At 39.4% G+C, this 17826-nt stretch overlaps 1 protein-coding gene across 3 annotated transcripts in view; it reads right to left on the reverse strand.

Moving 5' to 3' along the window:
• pard3bb (par-3 family cell polarity regulator beta b) overlaps nt 1-17081 on the reverse strand; it is a 212230-nt gene extending 195149 nt beyond the window's left edge. For 2 of the 3 annotated variants that reach the window (XM_044216505.1, XM_044216503.1), the window contains exons 1-3: nt 16816-17081; nt 15812-15901; nt 2246-2347 (exon numbers count right to left, since the gene is read on the reverse strand). In XM_044216505.1, the coding sequence (XP_044072440.1) occupies nt 2246-2347; nt 15812-15901; nt 16816-16860 (237 nt within the window). In that variant the 5' untranslated portion in view covers nt 16861-17081. Of the gene's footprint in view, nt 1-2245; nt 2348-15811; nt 16015-16815 lie in introns of all 3 variants that reach the window. The other variant, XM_044216504.1, reaches the window with a different exon arrangement.
• Nucleotides 17082-17826: the final 745 nt, after the last annotated feature.

Here is a 17826-nt window from a genome sequence, read left to right on the forward strand (position 1 = left end):
GGTAACATTACAGGACGCACATTTCTCTCTCTCTCTCTGCACATTTTACCTTGTGCTGCGGCAGCTTTTATGTTAATTTAACAACATTCAATTCAGACTTCTGCCCTGTTGGAAGTGATATGAAAATGTTACTAGGTCCAACCTAGTAAGATTGCCATCATGACTTTTACGTAAAAACGACCAGGGTGCTTATTCAAACATATAGGTCTATATAATGGACACTGAATAGTTTACTCTATAGTGAGCTGTAAACTGAGATTTTGGACACGTATAAATCACCATCATTTTGCGTCATCACTGAGAAGTGTAGTGCATGGATGTATTTTGTCACTCAACTGTTCATTTGCATCTACAAAATACAGAGCATTGCATTGTGGGATTGTTAGCAGAAAGTAGTGTACTTGCCACAGACAGTGCTTTTTTCGTTCCATTGTGGAATTTTTTTTTTCTTTAATTTTTTTTCTGGTATTTTTGCCTTTACTTGGACAGTGACAGCTGCAGAGAGAGACAGGAAAGGTGGGAGAGACACGTGCAGCAAAGGGACCCAGGTTGGAATCGAACCCTCTCTGAGTCTCTACAAAACCATGGCAACAGGCTCTCATAATTGTAATCCCCTAGGTCAGTTGCTGAGTCACTGAGTTATATGGCCCCTGGGCTGCAGCTTAGTGTGTCATGTACTTTGAGACATGAGAGCTCATCAGGGAAACTCATCCAGCAGAGGGGACAATCTAGGCTATAAATAGTTTTAAAAATGTCATGTGGGAATATTATTTCTTTACCTTAAAGAGTGTTCTCATCTCTCACATTTCTACAGCAGGTCTGTGTTAACCTCGTCAAGGCAAAAACACTGTTTATAACAGAGATTATAAACATTTTTCATTTAGCTAGACTGACACTAACAAAATTATCTTGGTCACAAGATCTAAAAACCAAGATCTGAACCATAAGAGTGATTACTTTGATGTGAACAGAGGCTTGAGTCCTGTTTAGAGAGAGAGAGATCACATTAGTTCTTCCAAAGGTTCTTACAGCCCCGAGAGAAATTGCCAACTAATGCAACTTTGTTCTTAATTAGTTCAGAGAATCTCCAACAAATCCTGCAGTATTTATACATCCTTAAAGGCATACTGCATGAGCCGAGGACAGGGAAATATACTGTACATTACATTTTCTAGCCAGTAGGTTCTTCAAGTTTTTTAAGCTGTGACCTAAATGAAAAATTCAGTCCACCATAGGACACAGGCTCATTAAAACATGTTGATACTGTTTTAATGTGCAGAGCCACCAAGAGAAGGTTCAAGATTAATTTAAGGTCCTAAGCCATGGTTCAAAAAGCCCTTAATCTAGGCCATTTATCACATTCTAATAATGCCAGAGTCTATGAGATGGCATGGGAAAAAAAATAGACTTTCCAAAGGGGATAATGAAAAATGACACATTCCTCAGGGGAAAAATAAGAAAAACGGTGAATATATGGATTGAGTTTGCAAAGTCTCCAAAAGTGAATTGCTAATGACACTGCCTAACGCTGAAGGCAAGTTAAAACCTTTTCCCTTTGAATTTTGCTTGTGAGGCAATATTCTATACAAGGGAGTGGCTTATAGCCCACTGCAGCTCAATACTCTAGAGTCTGAACACACACGCACACATCCATACACACACAAAATACAAGGCACAGATACCCGCTCAAATGTTCATACAATCACATACACACTTGTGCACACACAGTGTGTTATGTGACTAATTAATAGGTATAAATCAAAAGGATTATATGCATTATATGAGAGGTATCAAAAGGATTGAAGGGATAAAGATGGTTGACTTAAATACAGTGATTTTGTAGCTCTGTGTAGAGAACAAGAGCTGCCCGGCACTTATCCACTTCTTCTTTGTGGACTGCCTGGCTAGATATTTGGTCAGTCACATGTATGTCTGTGTACTCTGCTTACTGTTGGTCATTCAGGAAACAGGTCTTTTTAATTAAAGGCTATTAAAGTCTAACCTCACTGGTGTTAGTTTCACTTCATGGGTATTAATTAGGAAGATAAATGTTACATGGCTGTTTGTGGTGAGCATAAAAGGTCACATAAAACCACTGAGTTCCTTGTTCACAATGTCTGTTTCTATATTAAAGGAAGTGAAATTAAATGAAATAAAACTATCTCACCAATCTCTTTGATTACTTTATCAGATTAAAAGCAGGAGCAAACACAAAACATCCCATTCCACCCAGAGAGGTTCTTACCTTCTCCTTGTCTTCTACCAGATCACTTAGTATATCATCGGGGTCCAGAATCCCTCCGTCACAATATTCAACATGGTGAGTCCGAACCAGGAAAACTCCTTCCTATAACGCAGGACACAACCAAAGTAGAACAATATGTCAATAAACACCTAATGACCACTCTCCCAATTTTACTTATAGTATATGCACATATCTTCTACTTCTTAAAATGGTGGCTGTAGGTGTCAGTCCCACACCTATCACCATCTTATTAAATCAAGCCTTAAGTACAGAGGCCTCAATTGTAAAATAAAATAAAAAAAATTATGATGAGACTAATGGTTGATGTTGCAACAAATCATTCACTGTAATTTAATAAAAATAAGAGTGTGTAACATTTTGTCAAACATGAATAAGGACATTAAGACTAGCGCAAGCCCCAAAACTATTAAGTCTATTCACTTGTAATATTTTATCTTGTCGCTTAAACTTAAAAAAAACACAAAATGGAGAAAGGCAGGTTCATCTCATGACAGGTGCCAAATGGCAGGATAGAAAATTCTCTGGTTTCTTTACTGATGGTTTTAATGTGCAAAATTTGTATTCACCTCTGTGGATACACGATAACGACACGGTATACATTATGCTATGGAAACATAGCGAACAATAAAATAACTCCTATCCTCTTAACTATTTTATGGGGACTTAAAACGGGACTCACAGCAAAAGGCCTCCACTACTGGTTACCAACTCCTTCCCTCTGCTCCTCACTTATATACCTTTCTCTGCTCAACTCCCCTTGCCCACACCTCCCATTTCTGCCCTCTTCTTTGTTTCTTTCCTCTTTACATCTTCCACATCTTTCCCTAGGTGCCTTGTACAGATTACAACTCCAGCCTGGCCCTTTCCCTCTCCCTCCTCACTCCCATTCTCTGCTGTGTTGGGTCTGTGATTAATGATATCGACACTGCACTGGACAGCTGACTACATAGAGCTGGTTGTTGAACAACATATTGAGACAACACACACATCTGTGCGCACAAGCACACATGCACACAGAAAACCTCAAACAGCCTAAGGAAAGGTATGACTCAAAACGTTACAGGGTGCTGCTCCATTAAATCACTCTTTCAGGGTCAGGTGTTTGTCAGTGCTTTTTCAAAAACTCCCATCAGGGAGAGGGTAAGATAGAGCAAGGCGGTCTGTCCCTGGATATCACTGCAAGTCTCAATATCAATACCAGTTCCTACACTAAACTCAGCTCTGCAGCAAAACTCTTTGCTATAAATCACTTACTTACTTGCATTTTCTAAATAATTTGATAGTGTAAATGAGTTTCTTTGTACATTTATACATGAGATCTGGTTAGATATGTCTTCCTTTCTGGTCTGTTTTAAAGACTAATCAACAAACCAGCAGAGGAAATACCATTCATTTTCAATAACCAGGTCCAAAAGGTTGATGCTGCTTGGCTGTGTGAATCTTTGGTGTCTTTAAGGAGTTCTGGACATGCAACTTAACTGTGTACATTAAGGCTAGGTCATGTCTATTTCCTCCAACTTTTTCTAATGTTTTGGAAATAACACAGAAAGCAGCATTTAAAACAAATAACATTTTAAAAACGCACTTAGTGAGTGGCTAAGGCTAGTAGTAAGTAGCAGCCTAAATGCTGCTGTTACAACTATTCTATAGTAAAAACACTGCTATTTACCATACTTCAATTAAATCGTACTTGATAAGTGGACTCAGATATGGTCCACTTGTTTATGTGTTACGTGAGAAAAACTCAACATACAATGTTTGATCTTGAGTCTATTCATTCTTCACTGCCACCTGGCGCCAGGTAGTATATACAAGTAGCTTACAACAAACTTTTGTTTGCTTACTTAAGATAAAGCATTTATCACAAGTTAAATATAGCCTGGGTTTTTTTTTCTATTAGGCTATGTCACAAAACAAGACCTTTCAATGGCTTTTCAACCATCACTGTTCCACAAGACTGACACTGGCTGTTTATACTGTTAAATTGTCTCTCCCTCTTCCTCCCTCCCTTCCTGCTGGAATTCATTGTATGACTCCATTGTAACACTGACTTGGCTGACACCCAGGCCAGATGTATGAGGGAGAGAGATTTTCAAACATTGAGTTTACATTGTTTTATTTTCTCTTTTGCACAGTGTTTATCTTCCTTGAGCACTATCAATCAGGGTATTGGGGCATACTAACTCTGGGACAACACATGTGAATAGTTGTATGATTACTAGGGAAAATTTCAGTGCCAAAATGTCATGTAAATTATTTTGTATCTTTTCTGCCCTCGGCTTTGCACATAACATCTCACAGAGACCAGTGTTTTTATTACCGCTTGGGCTTCAGAATTAGTTGCAATAGTTTTAAATTGTGTCCATACTGGTTTATAGGCAAGTCCACAATCCATCATCCCCACACACACAGTGAGTCACTGCACAAGCAACTTTACTGACTATGCCTTGAAAAAAAGACAAGATAAACTCTACCATGTTTTACATTCTTAATAGATAACAAGAATACAGAGAAGCATTAAGAGTTGCATTTTCATTGGCTTGCTTTGAGAAAAACATTACATTCCAGCTAATATTCCAGTAAGTGAACTCACAAGCAAGAAAACATATTTCATGTCAACAAAGCCCACTCTGATCATCATGTCCACATCAAAGCCCTAGGGGGACCTGGGGGCCCTGGGGGCCCTTGCTGACCCGCAGTACAGTTCACACAGGAGACTATACATTACACTCCAGTTAATTTTGTGCTTTAGACACGCATAGTCCCAAACAAATTAGCAATTCATCAAATTACAACAAACCAATTGACATTCTGTAAACATGGAGCTTTCGGGGGCCCTGGAGATCTGGGGCCTCAGGGTAGTTTTCCCGCTTTGCCTTCTTAGCGTGGTTAGTAATTTAGCAGTCAGTGCAGTATAATGTTTTATTTGGGCTGTAGTAAATCTCTACTAGTGCATCAAAACCAAGATGCTTCTCATTTCTTCTATTTTTTGCAATGCTAGTGCATTAGTGCTGAAACAAATAGTCAATTGACAAAAATCTATTGATACTAATTAATAACCATATTAGTCATTTATCAAGGAAAAACTCATCAAAACAGGTCATGTGATGTCATACAATCACAAAAGCAAAGGTGACTGCTTTTCTCCATTTTATGTAATTATAAGCCATTTTCTAACGTGGAATACGTAACATTGTTGGCTTCATTTATCTTTTTAAGTGATGGCATTTTGTCACTCAGACATAGGTGTCTTTTATGTTAATGCTCCTTACAACTTCATTCAAACATGACAGCACATTTATGTCAAGAGCTGCATGCTTGTGATATTTGGCTGTGAGAGAGAAAGTGCAGCAGAGAGAGAGTGATAGACAGAGAGAGAACAGCAGTGAGTTAAAATGTTATGACAGCAAGGAAGAAGAGTGTTTTTTGTTCTCACTCAGGCTGCATCACTGATGGATTTTAAAACTTACTTTGCCGTTGAAGCCTAATTAATGACCATCGTGAGCGCGAGGTACATTGGGCCCATTGCTCATAGTGAATCCGTTAATATATTTTGTCATCAGTTTCATCACGTAACGTTATTAGAGAGAGAATTCTGCTGCCTGTTTTATAATATCCGACAGTGCACACGAACACTGAATGACATAACGATAAGTTGGGACTCCTATTTTCTACTTTAATTCCTATTTGTTCACATGCTGTATGTAAAAGGTTTTGCTGGACATTTATTCATCCACGCAGTTGGCATGAATGAACATTGGAAATACATGGAAAGATTGTTGGTCAGATTATAACTGTGGTTGTGCTCAAGCTTTTTCACATCTCTAGCTGATGTCGCACCGCGAGGGGAAAAATATAGTTTTAGACTGAACTGAAAAGAATCTCCAAAACAACTTAAAATTGTGTTTCCTGATTTATTAAACTGATTTTGTGCATGACATGATGATTGAGATACTAAATTGTATTTATGGCCCGATCAAGTTTGTTTCCTGTTTGCAATTCCTAACCATTTAATTTCCAGCTACCAGCATGTCCCTTTAGATGCACAACTTACTGGGAACACATTGGAAAAACACATTTTCTCTCTGTATTTAAAACTGGCCGCTGCGGATGTGAGCCAGGACACAGGAATCACAATCAAATGATATGTTTTGATTACTGAAGGAAAAAAGCAGTAAATGTGATGATAGAACAGCCTCATATTTTTGGTGACCTGGTGGTGTTTTTAGGTCAACAACTTCCTTTGATCTCTTGTTACAGTAAGCAAGCCAAACAGCTAAGAAGGCAAGGGATGGTGAGGTAGAGAGATAAGAGCTGTGAGCACACTGATCTAATCTGATATTCAAGAGGAGTGCATGGATAATGTGTTACATATTTTTTGTGAACTGCAAAAACCCTGTGCCTCCAAGTCAGGCAGTTTAAAAACCTAAGGGGACACTCAGATATTACTATCTGACTAAAGATAAGAGCTGTAAACACACTGATCTAATCTGGAAATCGGGGGGGATTAGCACTTAATACAGTGTTTTGCATGATACTATTACAGATATTCTTGGGCAATTTTAGGTATTTAACTCTCAGGACATGATCTAGAAATTATTATTAGGTTGTAGTAAAATCCCACCAGAGTTAAAACACTATGTAGATTATTCAGTGTTGTCAGGTATGTGTTTAACCCCCACCTCTCCCACATTCTTTATCTCTGAACGGTAAGCCTTTCTAGTCTGCCAGTTAACGCAAGAGTTTGATATGCATGCTGTTGTCAAAACTGTAGGAGGTGCAAAAAAGTGGACTTGGGTACGCCACAAAACACTTTAAGCAAACTCTGGAGCTCATGCTGTCTACACAAAATGTGAAAGGCACCTGCTCCACACTCTTGCAGCTGAATACTGTAATTGCAGGGTCCTACATAACCGATGGCCCGGGGCCAGTAAAAGTTTATGCAAGGCAAGTTGATTGGCCAGTCACTGGCCCGGACGGACCAATCAGACTCATACACGGTCTTTCCCACCCTAGCGTCATTCATCCATCATACATACTGTTATAACTTCATATGACCAGAGGACTTGGTATATAAGACGAATATCCAGAGACTCGACTTTTAACTGCATGCGCTCAACACTTTATTGAAGACACACATATTCTGCGCTACATGCACTCTGTGTTAACCGCACATAAAAGTTTGCCGTCAGGCCTTTATGGCAGACAGCCAACCGGAGAAGGCACACCTTGTGTTACTCCGCCTCCACATCAGTAGCTTCATCACATCAGTTTAAGTGCGCTGCACTATATATTGCACATACTGTACATTGTCATACTTACCGATACTTGAAAAAATGTCCGTGAAAGACACATACAAGGCTACAAAAAGAAAGAGGGGTTTTCTACTTTCGTGGAAGCAACAATACTCCTGGGTGGAAACTAGGGCTGCCCCCTAATAGTTGACTAAACTCTACCGTTAGTAGATGAGACAGGTCTTAGTCGACCATGTTTTCATTAGTCAGGTAGTCGCAGAAAAAAACAACAATCCTCAAACTCCATTCGCGAGCTGCACCTTGCCAACGGGATGAAACTATCAGTGGATTGTTGCAACGTGGACTGTTTTTCTTGTAACACAGGAAGTCACTTAACAGCGCACTGCTGCTAACTGTACTAGCTGCTATTAGCTGGTTACCTAACTTAGCGGTCATATTAGCTGACTCTACCCGGACTGGGATCTCGGAGTACTGGGGGAGTGTTGGTGTTTGTTTACACTGCTAGCATAGGAGCTTTGGAACGCCGGGAGGAGGTTTTCACGCTAAGGGCAGGGGGACCCAGTGGGGGATGCTGCCGGGGAGTGGGGCCGGGAATAAGCACCAGAATCCAAGGCTGGGCAAGCAGGCAACGGAACATGGCTCAGCAGCCTCCCAGTGAACATGGGACCTGTGACCGAACACAGCCTCCGAGACCGACGGAGGCCAGATTGACAGTTTAACAGGGAATACAGTACTAGGTGATTTACAGCGGCTCCGACCAGGACTCTGACTCCAGGGGACGGGGAAGACACGGCAAGGACAGGAGAGGCATGAAGCGGCAGAGGAGTGACTAGGAAAATCTTTAGTCAGGAGCAGCCCTAGTGGAAACGACTGTGGTATGTTTTTAGGGCTGCTGCGAGTAGTCACACCAACGCATTTCATTGTTTTTCTTCAATTCTCTCTCTCTCTCTCTCTCTCTCTCTCTCTCTCGTTGAAGGAGGGGCCAATTCTATTGAATAAGTGAGAAAATGTTTAGGTTAGAATCTGGGCTTATTTTAAGTTGATTAACGGTGCCAATGTGTGTGTTTAAACCTACAGTTTTGAACTTTAGTATGTAAACCTTTGTTTACAATTTGTTGTGTGCTGCATTATACAATGACATGCACTTTGTCAAATTAAAATGAACTAAAAATTTTTACATTGGACATTGAATAGGTTGAGTCTGTGGCAGCTACCATCATTTCCACCAGAAAAAACAAAAGAATTTCCAATATTTAGGTCCTATGCCAAAACTGAGGGGTCTAGAATTATCACAATTTCATCAAGCAGGTCAGTCATGCCAGTAATGTAAAGTATTATTGCTACGAAGTATTATTTGTAGAGGCAGTAAATATTGATACCTAATTCTGTAAAAGAATAACTAAATCTGAGTTAAATTGTCACTTGAACCATCTTGTGACCCCACAGTTTTCTGTGAAAAGCAGAGCAAGAAATTGCTGGTGGAAATGCCATGGTAACCATTGCTCACCATGTTAACATTTCTGCATTCCACATTTAAGCTGTGACCAAGGTGGTTCTTCACTCATCCAATTAGGCAAAGGTAGATTTATCTTGATGGTTCAAAATCAGATTGTATTAGCATCTTAACTACTAGTCAGAAATAATACATTTGAATGTGTTAACTTTTTAACACTGTCTGGTGAGCAGCCACCCTTTGATGAATAATATGGCATGTAAAACAGTAAAATTAACCACTTTTAAAATTGATTAGCCAGGACGAGCTGCATAGAAGGGCCTTCATTCTTATATATTAATGGTCTAGCCATGGCAAGCTTGTCAGGCTGATTTGGAAAAGCATATGTGTCATTACACCCTACATAACTTGGAGAATAGAATACAATACAATAGTATTAGAACAGAACAGTATTAGAATAGAAAAGAAAAGAATACAATAGCTAACAATAGGCTGGATCAACAAATTCCCTTTTTGACTGCAGAGAAGGCGGCACGTGTCTCCTCCCTGCCCCTCCCTCGCTCTCAGACATAATTGCCTGGGCTCTGGCATGGGGCCAGGATGTTTTACGAGTTTATCAGCTTGTTTGGCCACGCCTCATCAGCATTCCTGCCCTGGATAATGAAACTACTGCACACACCCAGATAGGCAGGAACCCTTTCATACACATCCACCTTACAATCTATATGTGCAGCAAGTATAAACATACACATACCATGAGCTTACAAAAGCATCTGGCGACTGGTTTCACAGTTTGTTTCCATATTTGTGGCCATATTTGGAACACACATGACACTTAAATATATAGATACAGTCTATTAATACACATATAGAAACATAAACTGCATATATATTTGAGAGAGGCAATTCAAACCGCATTTCACTTAAAGAATTAATACACAGATATGTTGATGTGATTGCCCAGTTTGATATTACACAGAATACAGCAGACTAAACCCCTAACTACATAGACAGACATCCATAAACACACAACCACACACTTGTGTGTTTGGTCAAAGGTAATTAAGAAGTCTGTCAACAAGCTGATAACTTCCTGACAACTCCCCACAAAAAAACCTCTGCTTTTCTCCCTCCCTCCCTCCCTCCTCTTTTTATGGCCACACTTCCTCTTTGCTATGCTATGCCAGCTATCTCCCTTTTTACATTCATCATCTTTATTCTGATTTCTTCAAGAGGTTTATTCATTTCCTCCCTGGTACCTCTCTACGAGAACTTTGTATATTATTATTTTATTTTTTCTATGAGGCTACTTTCATTCTCCTTTTCCCCTACCGCAATTTCTGCTTTGCCTCTATGTTCATCCATCAAGAGTGATAGCTCCATATTATAGCTATCAGCAAGATGTTTTTGCTTCTTGGTTTTATAACAAATAATTACAGATCATACTGTACTTCGTTCCCTGATGTATTGAGTGAGGTGAATGACAATTAAACTAATGACACACTTGCTGAGTGACAGGCTACTGACTGATCTGTAAAGACAATTCTCATTTCAAAAGTACACCCCCAACTTTTAGCTTGGCATATTGTATATTACAGGGGTGTCTCTGACCCCTCTGAGTGGTTGGATTGGAGACACATATCAAGGCATACTTCAGTAGATTGGTATTGGCTTTATTTCAATCAAATTCCACGTCTTTCTACAGTTTATTCTATTATGCTCTGTATATGCCAGCTGTCTTATATGTTATAAATGGATATTGTCCATAAGTTGTGGTAATAAAGCATATGTTTTAAATAGTTACTAGGCAGCTAAAATGTATTTTAATGAATAAAACAAAGGGCTAATCAAATGTCACAAATACCTTACATAAACTGGATTAGTTTAACCTACCAATGCTCTGTGCCCATTCTTTTAGAAATGGGAAAATATCTGAAAGGGACTCAGTATCAGTAGATAATATTACAAGACTCAGATCGGGGTCAGATGCAAAAAACTATCAAACAAGAATATGACAATTAGGGTGTATTCCTTGTGTTTCTATCCATCTTGTGGCCTTCATTTTGAGCTTTATCTCAAATTAGTTATTTCCACTAAACTATGTTTTTACTTAGCATCAGTCAATACATTCCTTGTTTATGATCAAAAACAGGTTTGCAAAACTCAAGGTTGTATATGGTATTTGGAAAAGCGAGATTTAACTTTTCCCTGAAAAGAGCTTAAAATGAGCTGTGAGTCAACAGAATACTTAGACGAGACTTTTCAATGTAGTAGAATAACAAAAGGCTGGTGTATCCTACATACAAACACATCAGCACTCTCTTATTGCCTTTCACTTTCCTCTCCCATTTGTCTCTTCTATCCCCCTTTGGTTCCATACTGGGGTAACACAAAGGGGTATACAAATTATAATAATTAGGCTGTGATCAATGTGAAACAAAAAAAATCTATGCAACTAAAACACAAAAAAAACTCAAACTTAACTTAAAATTAATCCTCAGTCACTAAAACGTAGCTTTAATGCGTACGTGTTTGCTTCTCTTAAGCATTGCTGTGGGAAAACTAACAAAGCAGCTGATAAATGGGACTGCCAGTGACAGTTAGCTACAGTGGATGCATGCAGGAACACACAAGATAAAAAACAAATGTTAATACAAGCAGCTTACTTTCTGAGTAGGATGAAGCAGATAGGGAGGAGGGGAAGACGAAGAGAGACAGACAGAAAGTGAGCTGTCTCTGTGACAATTTAAAAACATTGCAGCTGGGAGGGAGGATTAGGGACTGGACTGCTCTACAACACACATATCCTGGCTTTCTAATCCTGGAACACATTAACAGCCATAATTACACCGCTACAAAAGATTAGTGTTGCAGGGAAATGACTGAGTGATTGGAAGAGGGCAAGAAAAATACACAGAGAAACAAATACAACGGGAGAAGAGGGGATGAGATGAAGCAATTAAGGAGAATACGTATTCTCCATCCCAGAGAGGAAGAACGAGAGGGGGGGAGAAAGAAGTTCAGGAGGAGGCGGTCAAAGGAGGTAAAAGGGGAGTATGAAAAAAGTGAACACAAACAAAAGGAGAATATTTAAAATATCAAACAACCAAAAAGGAGAAGAGAAAGAGGTCAAAACTATTAAAAAGTGGGAAGAATGACAGTGGAAGGGAAAGTAAAAACAGAAATTACAAAGGGGAATGTAAAGAAGTGCTGACAAAGGTGTGGGAGAGAGTAGGAAGAGAAAAGAAAAAGAGCCGTGGGAGAGGAGGCCAAAACACACACAGTGTGAATGTGCTTAACAAGGCATTTCATTCACACATACAGGAAACAAAGTATTTCAACACTTGGAGACCTAATCGATAAAGCAGGAGGTGCATCATTACACAAATCTCAGCTGCAGGAAAACACACCTGGAGCACTCACGCTGTCTCTCACCTAAAATGTTGCTGCCCTTGTGCTACTGAAATTAAAATTCATTTTTGCTAAGAAATCAGTATATATGTCCCTGGTGTTTGTTTTGACCTGTGTAAGTCAAAATTGTAATTACCAAAATGAAGACATTTAAATCTATGTATTTTTCTGCAGTGACAGCGTCCCCTACATTAGTGTTATCCAGGTGGTATGCATTTTTTATTCAAACTAATGATGTCAGTAGAGGTAATTTGATTAAAGTTCTTTATTTGTCATATGCACAACAATTACAGTGAAGCAGTAGTTGGCAATGAAATTCTTGAATTCTTGGTTGGTTGGTGTAACTTCTGTGTGCACTAAAAATGCTTGTAATATCACTTAAATTCCAAAGGTAGTTAACTAGTTTGGGGACTGATGTTGTTACTTGTTAAGCGTAGCTTAGTCCCATCTGTTATTTGAGCAATCCCTAGTTTCTGCGTCTCTGTGCTCCATGTTCTGACATGATGTGGTTACAGTCTGATCATTTGCTGTCACTACAACTGGACCCATGAAAGAAACAGTCAACGCTAGCTAGACCTTTTTCACAGCTGACATTTTGACTTGTCATAGCATGAAAAGCACAGGTGAAACTAATTTAAAGTCTGTGTGACACAGGGGAGACAAGATGAGGGACAGTGGGTGAAATAAACGAGTCAGAGAAGTAATTTCACATGGCGTGCTCTAAAAAGAGAAAAGTTGACAGCGAAAAGAAAGCTTTTAATCCAGAATGGACAGACTCTTACATGTTCATTCTTCCCACAGGCAGACCGTGGCGATTATTAAAAGCAGCAATGTGAAGCGCCACTAATGTTACGAGACAAAGCACAAAGCACAGAGCATCTTTTGAGTAAACATACACACTCAAATCCGAACTGAGCGCACAGAAAATGAACGATCTAAGAGCCAATATGGTCGATCCACCAGAAAGAGGAACGTCTGTGTTTTTGACGTTATTTAAAATCATACCTTCAGGATTTCTAAATACCCTGGTATACCATAATACCTTGATACCGCCGAAGCCTAGAACTAGCTCACCTAAATGGAATGCAGTCGTTTTAAATGTTATCAAGTACACCTGTGCTTTTCCTGCTATGACATACCAAAATGTCTGCTGTGAGAAAGCAGGTCATCAATGTCAGTCAACAGCTGCCAATGGAAACACCCACCCAGAAGCTTAAAGCTTTGATACTGTTTATACAAATGTTAGGAGAATATGCAAAATATCTGCAATATCATTACTGTTTATATTTCCTTACACAAAAAGTGAGAAGAATTTTAATTTTAAGATTGAACACCTAAAATGACACTACCTGGACCTAAAGCAGTATACATTGCTCCTGCCTAAACCTAGTTGCCCATCCTGTTAGTTTAGAGAAACGTAGACTAGTCATCCCTACTTCTAGGCGGAACAGAGTTATCTCATAAAGAAGAACAGGAGGTGAAGGAGGAAGTGTTCAAAGAGGAAGAAGAGTTCAAATAAAAGGGAAGCGAGGGTTCCGGCTATGTGGAGAGCTATGTGGAAGGTGAGGAGGCGATGTACTTGTGAGAAGAAAAGGATGATAAATAAGATGAAGGGGGCAAAACACAAGGAGCACTGAGTGGGGAGGGCTGATGAAAGCAGATAAAGAGGCAAAAAAGGTAGAGAGAGCAAGAAAAAGCGCAGGGTGGAAAAAAATGAGTGCATCTGCAAGTGCTGTCTCTGTGTGCGTCTCACATAAACACAAACACCAAGCTTCGACATCTCCCCCTCAATCACAACTGGGGCCATCTATCTATGACTGGTGTGCTCTTTGAATAATGGAGCCAATATGAAGCGAGTCACTGAGAAGATTTGGTCGTCTGATGGGGGTCAAAGGGTTCGAGCCCTGAGAGCAGCGCAGGGAATCAACAGCAGTCATAAAGGAATCAAAAGAAAGAGTCGTTTGCATTTTACACTCACAACTAAAGTGGAAACGACTCGTGCCTGCTCCTGTCTGGACCATCACAATTCATATCAGATATGCTTTTAATTTTTTATACAGCAATTATGGAGAACTGGACCTCCATGGCTTTGTCTAATTTCCCAAGACTTTGGGATGTGAAAATCATATGGCCCTTTCATGATCAAAAAATAACAGAGCTTTCGATTATTCTTTTATGACTTCAGGGAAAACCTCAAATGTTATGAAAGTGCTGTTTCATAAAAAGTTATCTCGCCTCTTTTCTAAGTCTTTCAGGAGTTCATAAAAATTCTAAACCATTATTACAAAACTACTTCTGACAATGAATAATGTAGCCAAGTGATGGCTCAAAGGTCAAATAGCCTCAAAAAGAGTTAAAATTACATTTGTTACATGCTTGTTCATGTTCTTGAGCTCACTGGACTATTTGGTATCAATGAAAATGAAACATTATTCTACAACTACAATGACTGCCACTCAGACAAATGAGCAGCATTTACATGAAAAAAACATCCATCATAACAGTTTTGTAAGGGGATATACAAGGTGAATACATTTTGAGATGTACCTGCCACAGTGTCAGTAGAGAGTTACTTTCAAATCGTAGTACTTTTTTGAATAGCAAGAATCAAAAACTGGAACGTAAACATTCATAGCAAGCATTGTTTTGGTATCAAAAATCTGGTATCTGGTACCAGTCACAAAACACCTCAAGCAATACCCAGTCCTAGCTGGATACATGTGTCATCTCTTTTAAAAATGTCTGGATTTTTTAAAAAACCAACATCTTTGGGAAAACAACAATATTCAAACATCTGGCATGCTGGTTTGCCTTTTAAGGCTGCATATCCTTCCAAAACTATTTACTACTGTTTGTGCATTGAGCAAAGAATTGTTTGTTAAAAATAATAATAATAATAATAATAATAATAAACACTGTTGCCTGGATTTGGAGCAGCTATACCAAAACATACAGTATATCTCAACATCATCTATTCTCCCTAGAGACTAGTGCTACTTGTAAAGGAAGGTGCACTAGGAGTGCGCATGCGCCAACGTGCATTCTGCCTGTTGCCGTTGCTCCATCTCGTCGTCCAACTTTTAGCTTTCCTTTTTCTTCAAAAAGCTACACTTAACTTAACTTGACAGTACTCATTATTGCACTATTACTTATTACTTATATTATTACATTGTATTATTATACTGTACATACTTATCAATCAACCTCTAAATCCACATTGGTACCTACACTCATTTTAGCTTTTATACTTATATCCACTTTGTACTTAATTTATCTTACCTGTATTATAGTGTATTATATTTTGATTTGCTTAGAACTTCTATCCCTGTGTGCACTGACATGATAGTGAGCAGCTGTAATGAAAGAGTTTCCCCTCGGGGATCAATAAAGCATTTCTGATTCTGATTTCAAACTTATGAACGGTACCTGTTCCAGGAGTTTTCTGTATCTCTGCGTGGCTTGCTGGATGAGGTCCCTCACAGTCCACCCCTCCTTGCAGGGCACCACCACACCTGTCTGCCCAAATGTCACAGTCACTTTCATTATAGCACTCTCCACTTCATCCAAGATGCAGGCCCTCTGGATGTGGGTGATGAAGAGTGGTGATGATAATGCAGCAAGGCTCCAAACTGTATAATGTACCCAGAAAGTCTTGATAAAGAGGCAAGGATGTGACCGAACAGAAAAGGAACAAAATGGTGGGAGAAATGCAGGGCTGATAGTGAGTAGCTTGGGGTCAAAAGCTGAAAAATCAGTCCAACCAACTTCTTCAAAAGTCACAGTGGTTGTCAAAGTGGTCCAAAGTCAATAGAGCTCCTTACTAAGACTGTCAAAGTGTTTACTGTCTGTCCATGCCATGCCTACCAACCCCAACTCATGGACATAATAATGACACGAGTAAGTACATCCGGATCCGATACTACTTTCTCATGCTATGATCATCAGGGTTACCGCTCCCTTTCTCATCTCTTCACATCTCCTCAAGTAGCATCCAACAAGTGTTGATACTATTCAATTGGTCCATGCATAAACCTATTCAGTTTCCAGAAACGTTAAAAATACTGCAGTCTTTTCATGATGGAGTTGAGCTGGTAAACGAGAGCTGTGTGTCATGCCATTTCTCCCTGTGAGTTAACTAAAGCTAACTCTGGTTAACTTCACTTGACAGAGCCTAGCTGTCTCTCAGCTAGCTCCACTTGGCTAAAAATTATCAACTTAGCTTGATACTGTAACGTTAACCTGGCCCGGCTAAGACTGCAACAACCAAGGATGAAAGCTTTCAGTTTGCCACAAGCATTAGATATCCTCACACCCCTCTACACTACATCAGGTGCTTTGTTGCTACTTGTTTTGACAGATTAACAAAAGTTTATGAAAACTTTCACATCAACGTTAGCAAGCTGAGTCCTACGCTAGCTAACGTTAGCCACCTTAGCTGAACTTTGGAGGGAGGGATGCAGTCGCTCGGGCATCATTCCATAAGTTTTTCCTCTCACAAGTTTCCTTCTTCCAAGCGGTCTGTAGCATCCACTTCATCACCGACACACACCGTAAGGAAACGTAGCCGTTATTTTCACATTCGAGGACAAGCCGAAGGCAAAGTTAAACAGTAAACAGACCACAGCAATGTGTGTCGGAAAAGTTTTGAGATTCCTTCACTGCCGTCCGCTCCTGGCCAGTTCCTGACCAGCTCCTCCGCCGCTTGTTACTGTCACTTTCTTAAAGGGGAAGTACTCCAATTATTGCCAGAATGAAAGAGTATAAAGATAATGCACAATTCATGGGTCCACATTCTCACTTACAGTTACTGCTCAGACAGCAAGATATGATGTGCAGGGAAAACCAAACCACTGGTGAAAAGTGACAGTCAGCTCCACTAGTAAAAGAGAAAAAAGGGATTTGAATTCATCTATTAAGAAAACATTCTTTTAAAAGCATGCAGCAACTGCTGCAGTGGTGGAAAACATACTCAAATACGTTATTTAAATAGCAGCAATGGACTGTATAAATAAAAGTAATTAAAAGTAACAGTCCTGCACTCAAAATGATTAAAGTTGCATTCGTGACTTTTTTTTTTGGCCACTTGGGGCAGTGGAGAAAGCTGAAAACAACAACATGAATGTATAATCACCTTATAAAGTTGCTATGGCGAATGTGTTAGCATACAATTACCAATTTTCACATCTGGCAGACACAAAGCAATATTAGCATTAATTTGGTGTGATGTTTCTGGCCACCTGATTAATGTAATATTCACTCTCATTTTAGCTCTGTTTAGGTCTCCAAAACAAGGAGCTAAAAGATGCTAAAATGCTCTGTAGAACTGAGGAGGACAGCAGAGTTGGGTGCTAATTCTCTGTGGGTTTGTCACTACAAGGGACCCCTTTCAAATTACACTTATTATTATTATTATTATCTGTTGTTAATAAAAAAATATTGAT

Source organism: Siniperca chuatsi, linkage group LG12 (genome assembly GCF_020085105.1).
Source record: "Siniperca chuatsi isolate FFG_IHB_CAS linkage group LG12, ASM2008510v1, whole genome shotgun sequence".
Lineage (NCBI taxonomy): Eukaryota > Metazoa > Chordata > Actinopteri > Centrarchiformes > Sinipercidae > Siniperca > Siniperca chuatsi.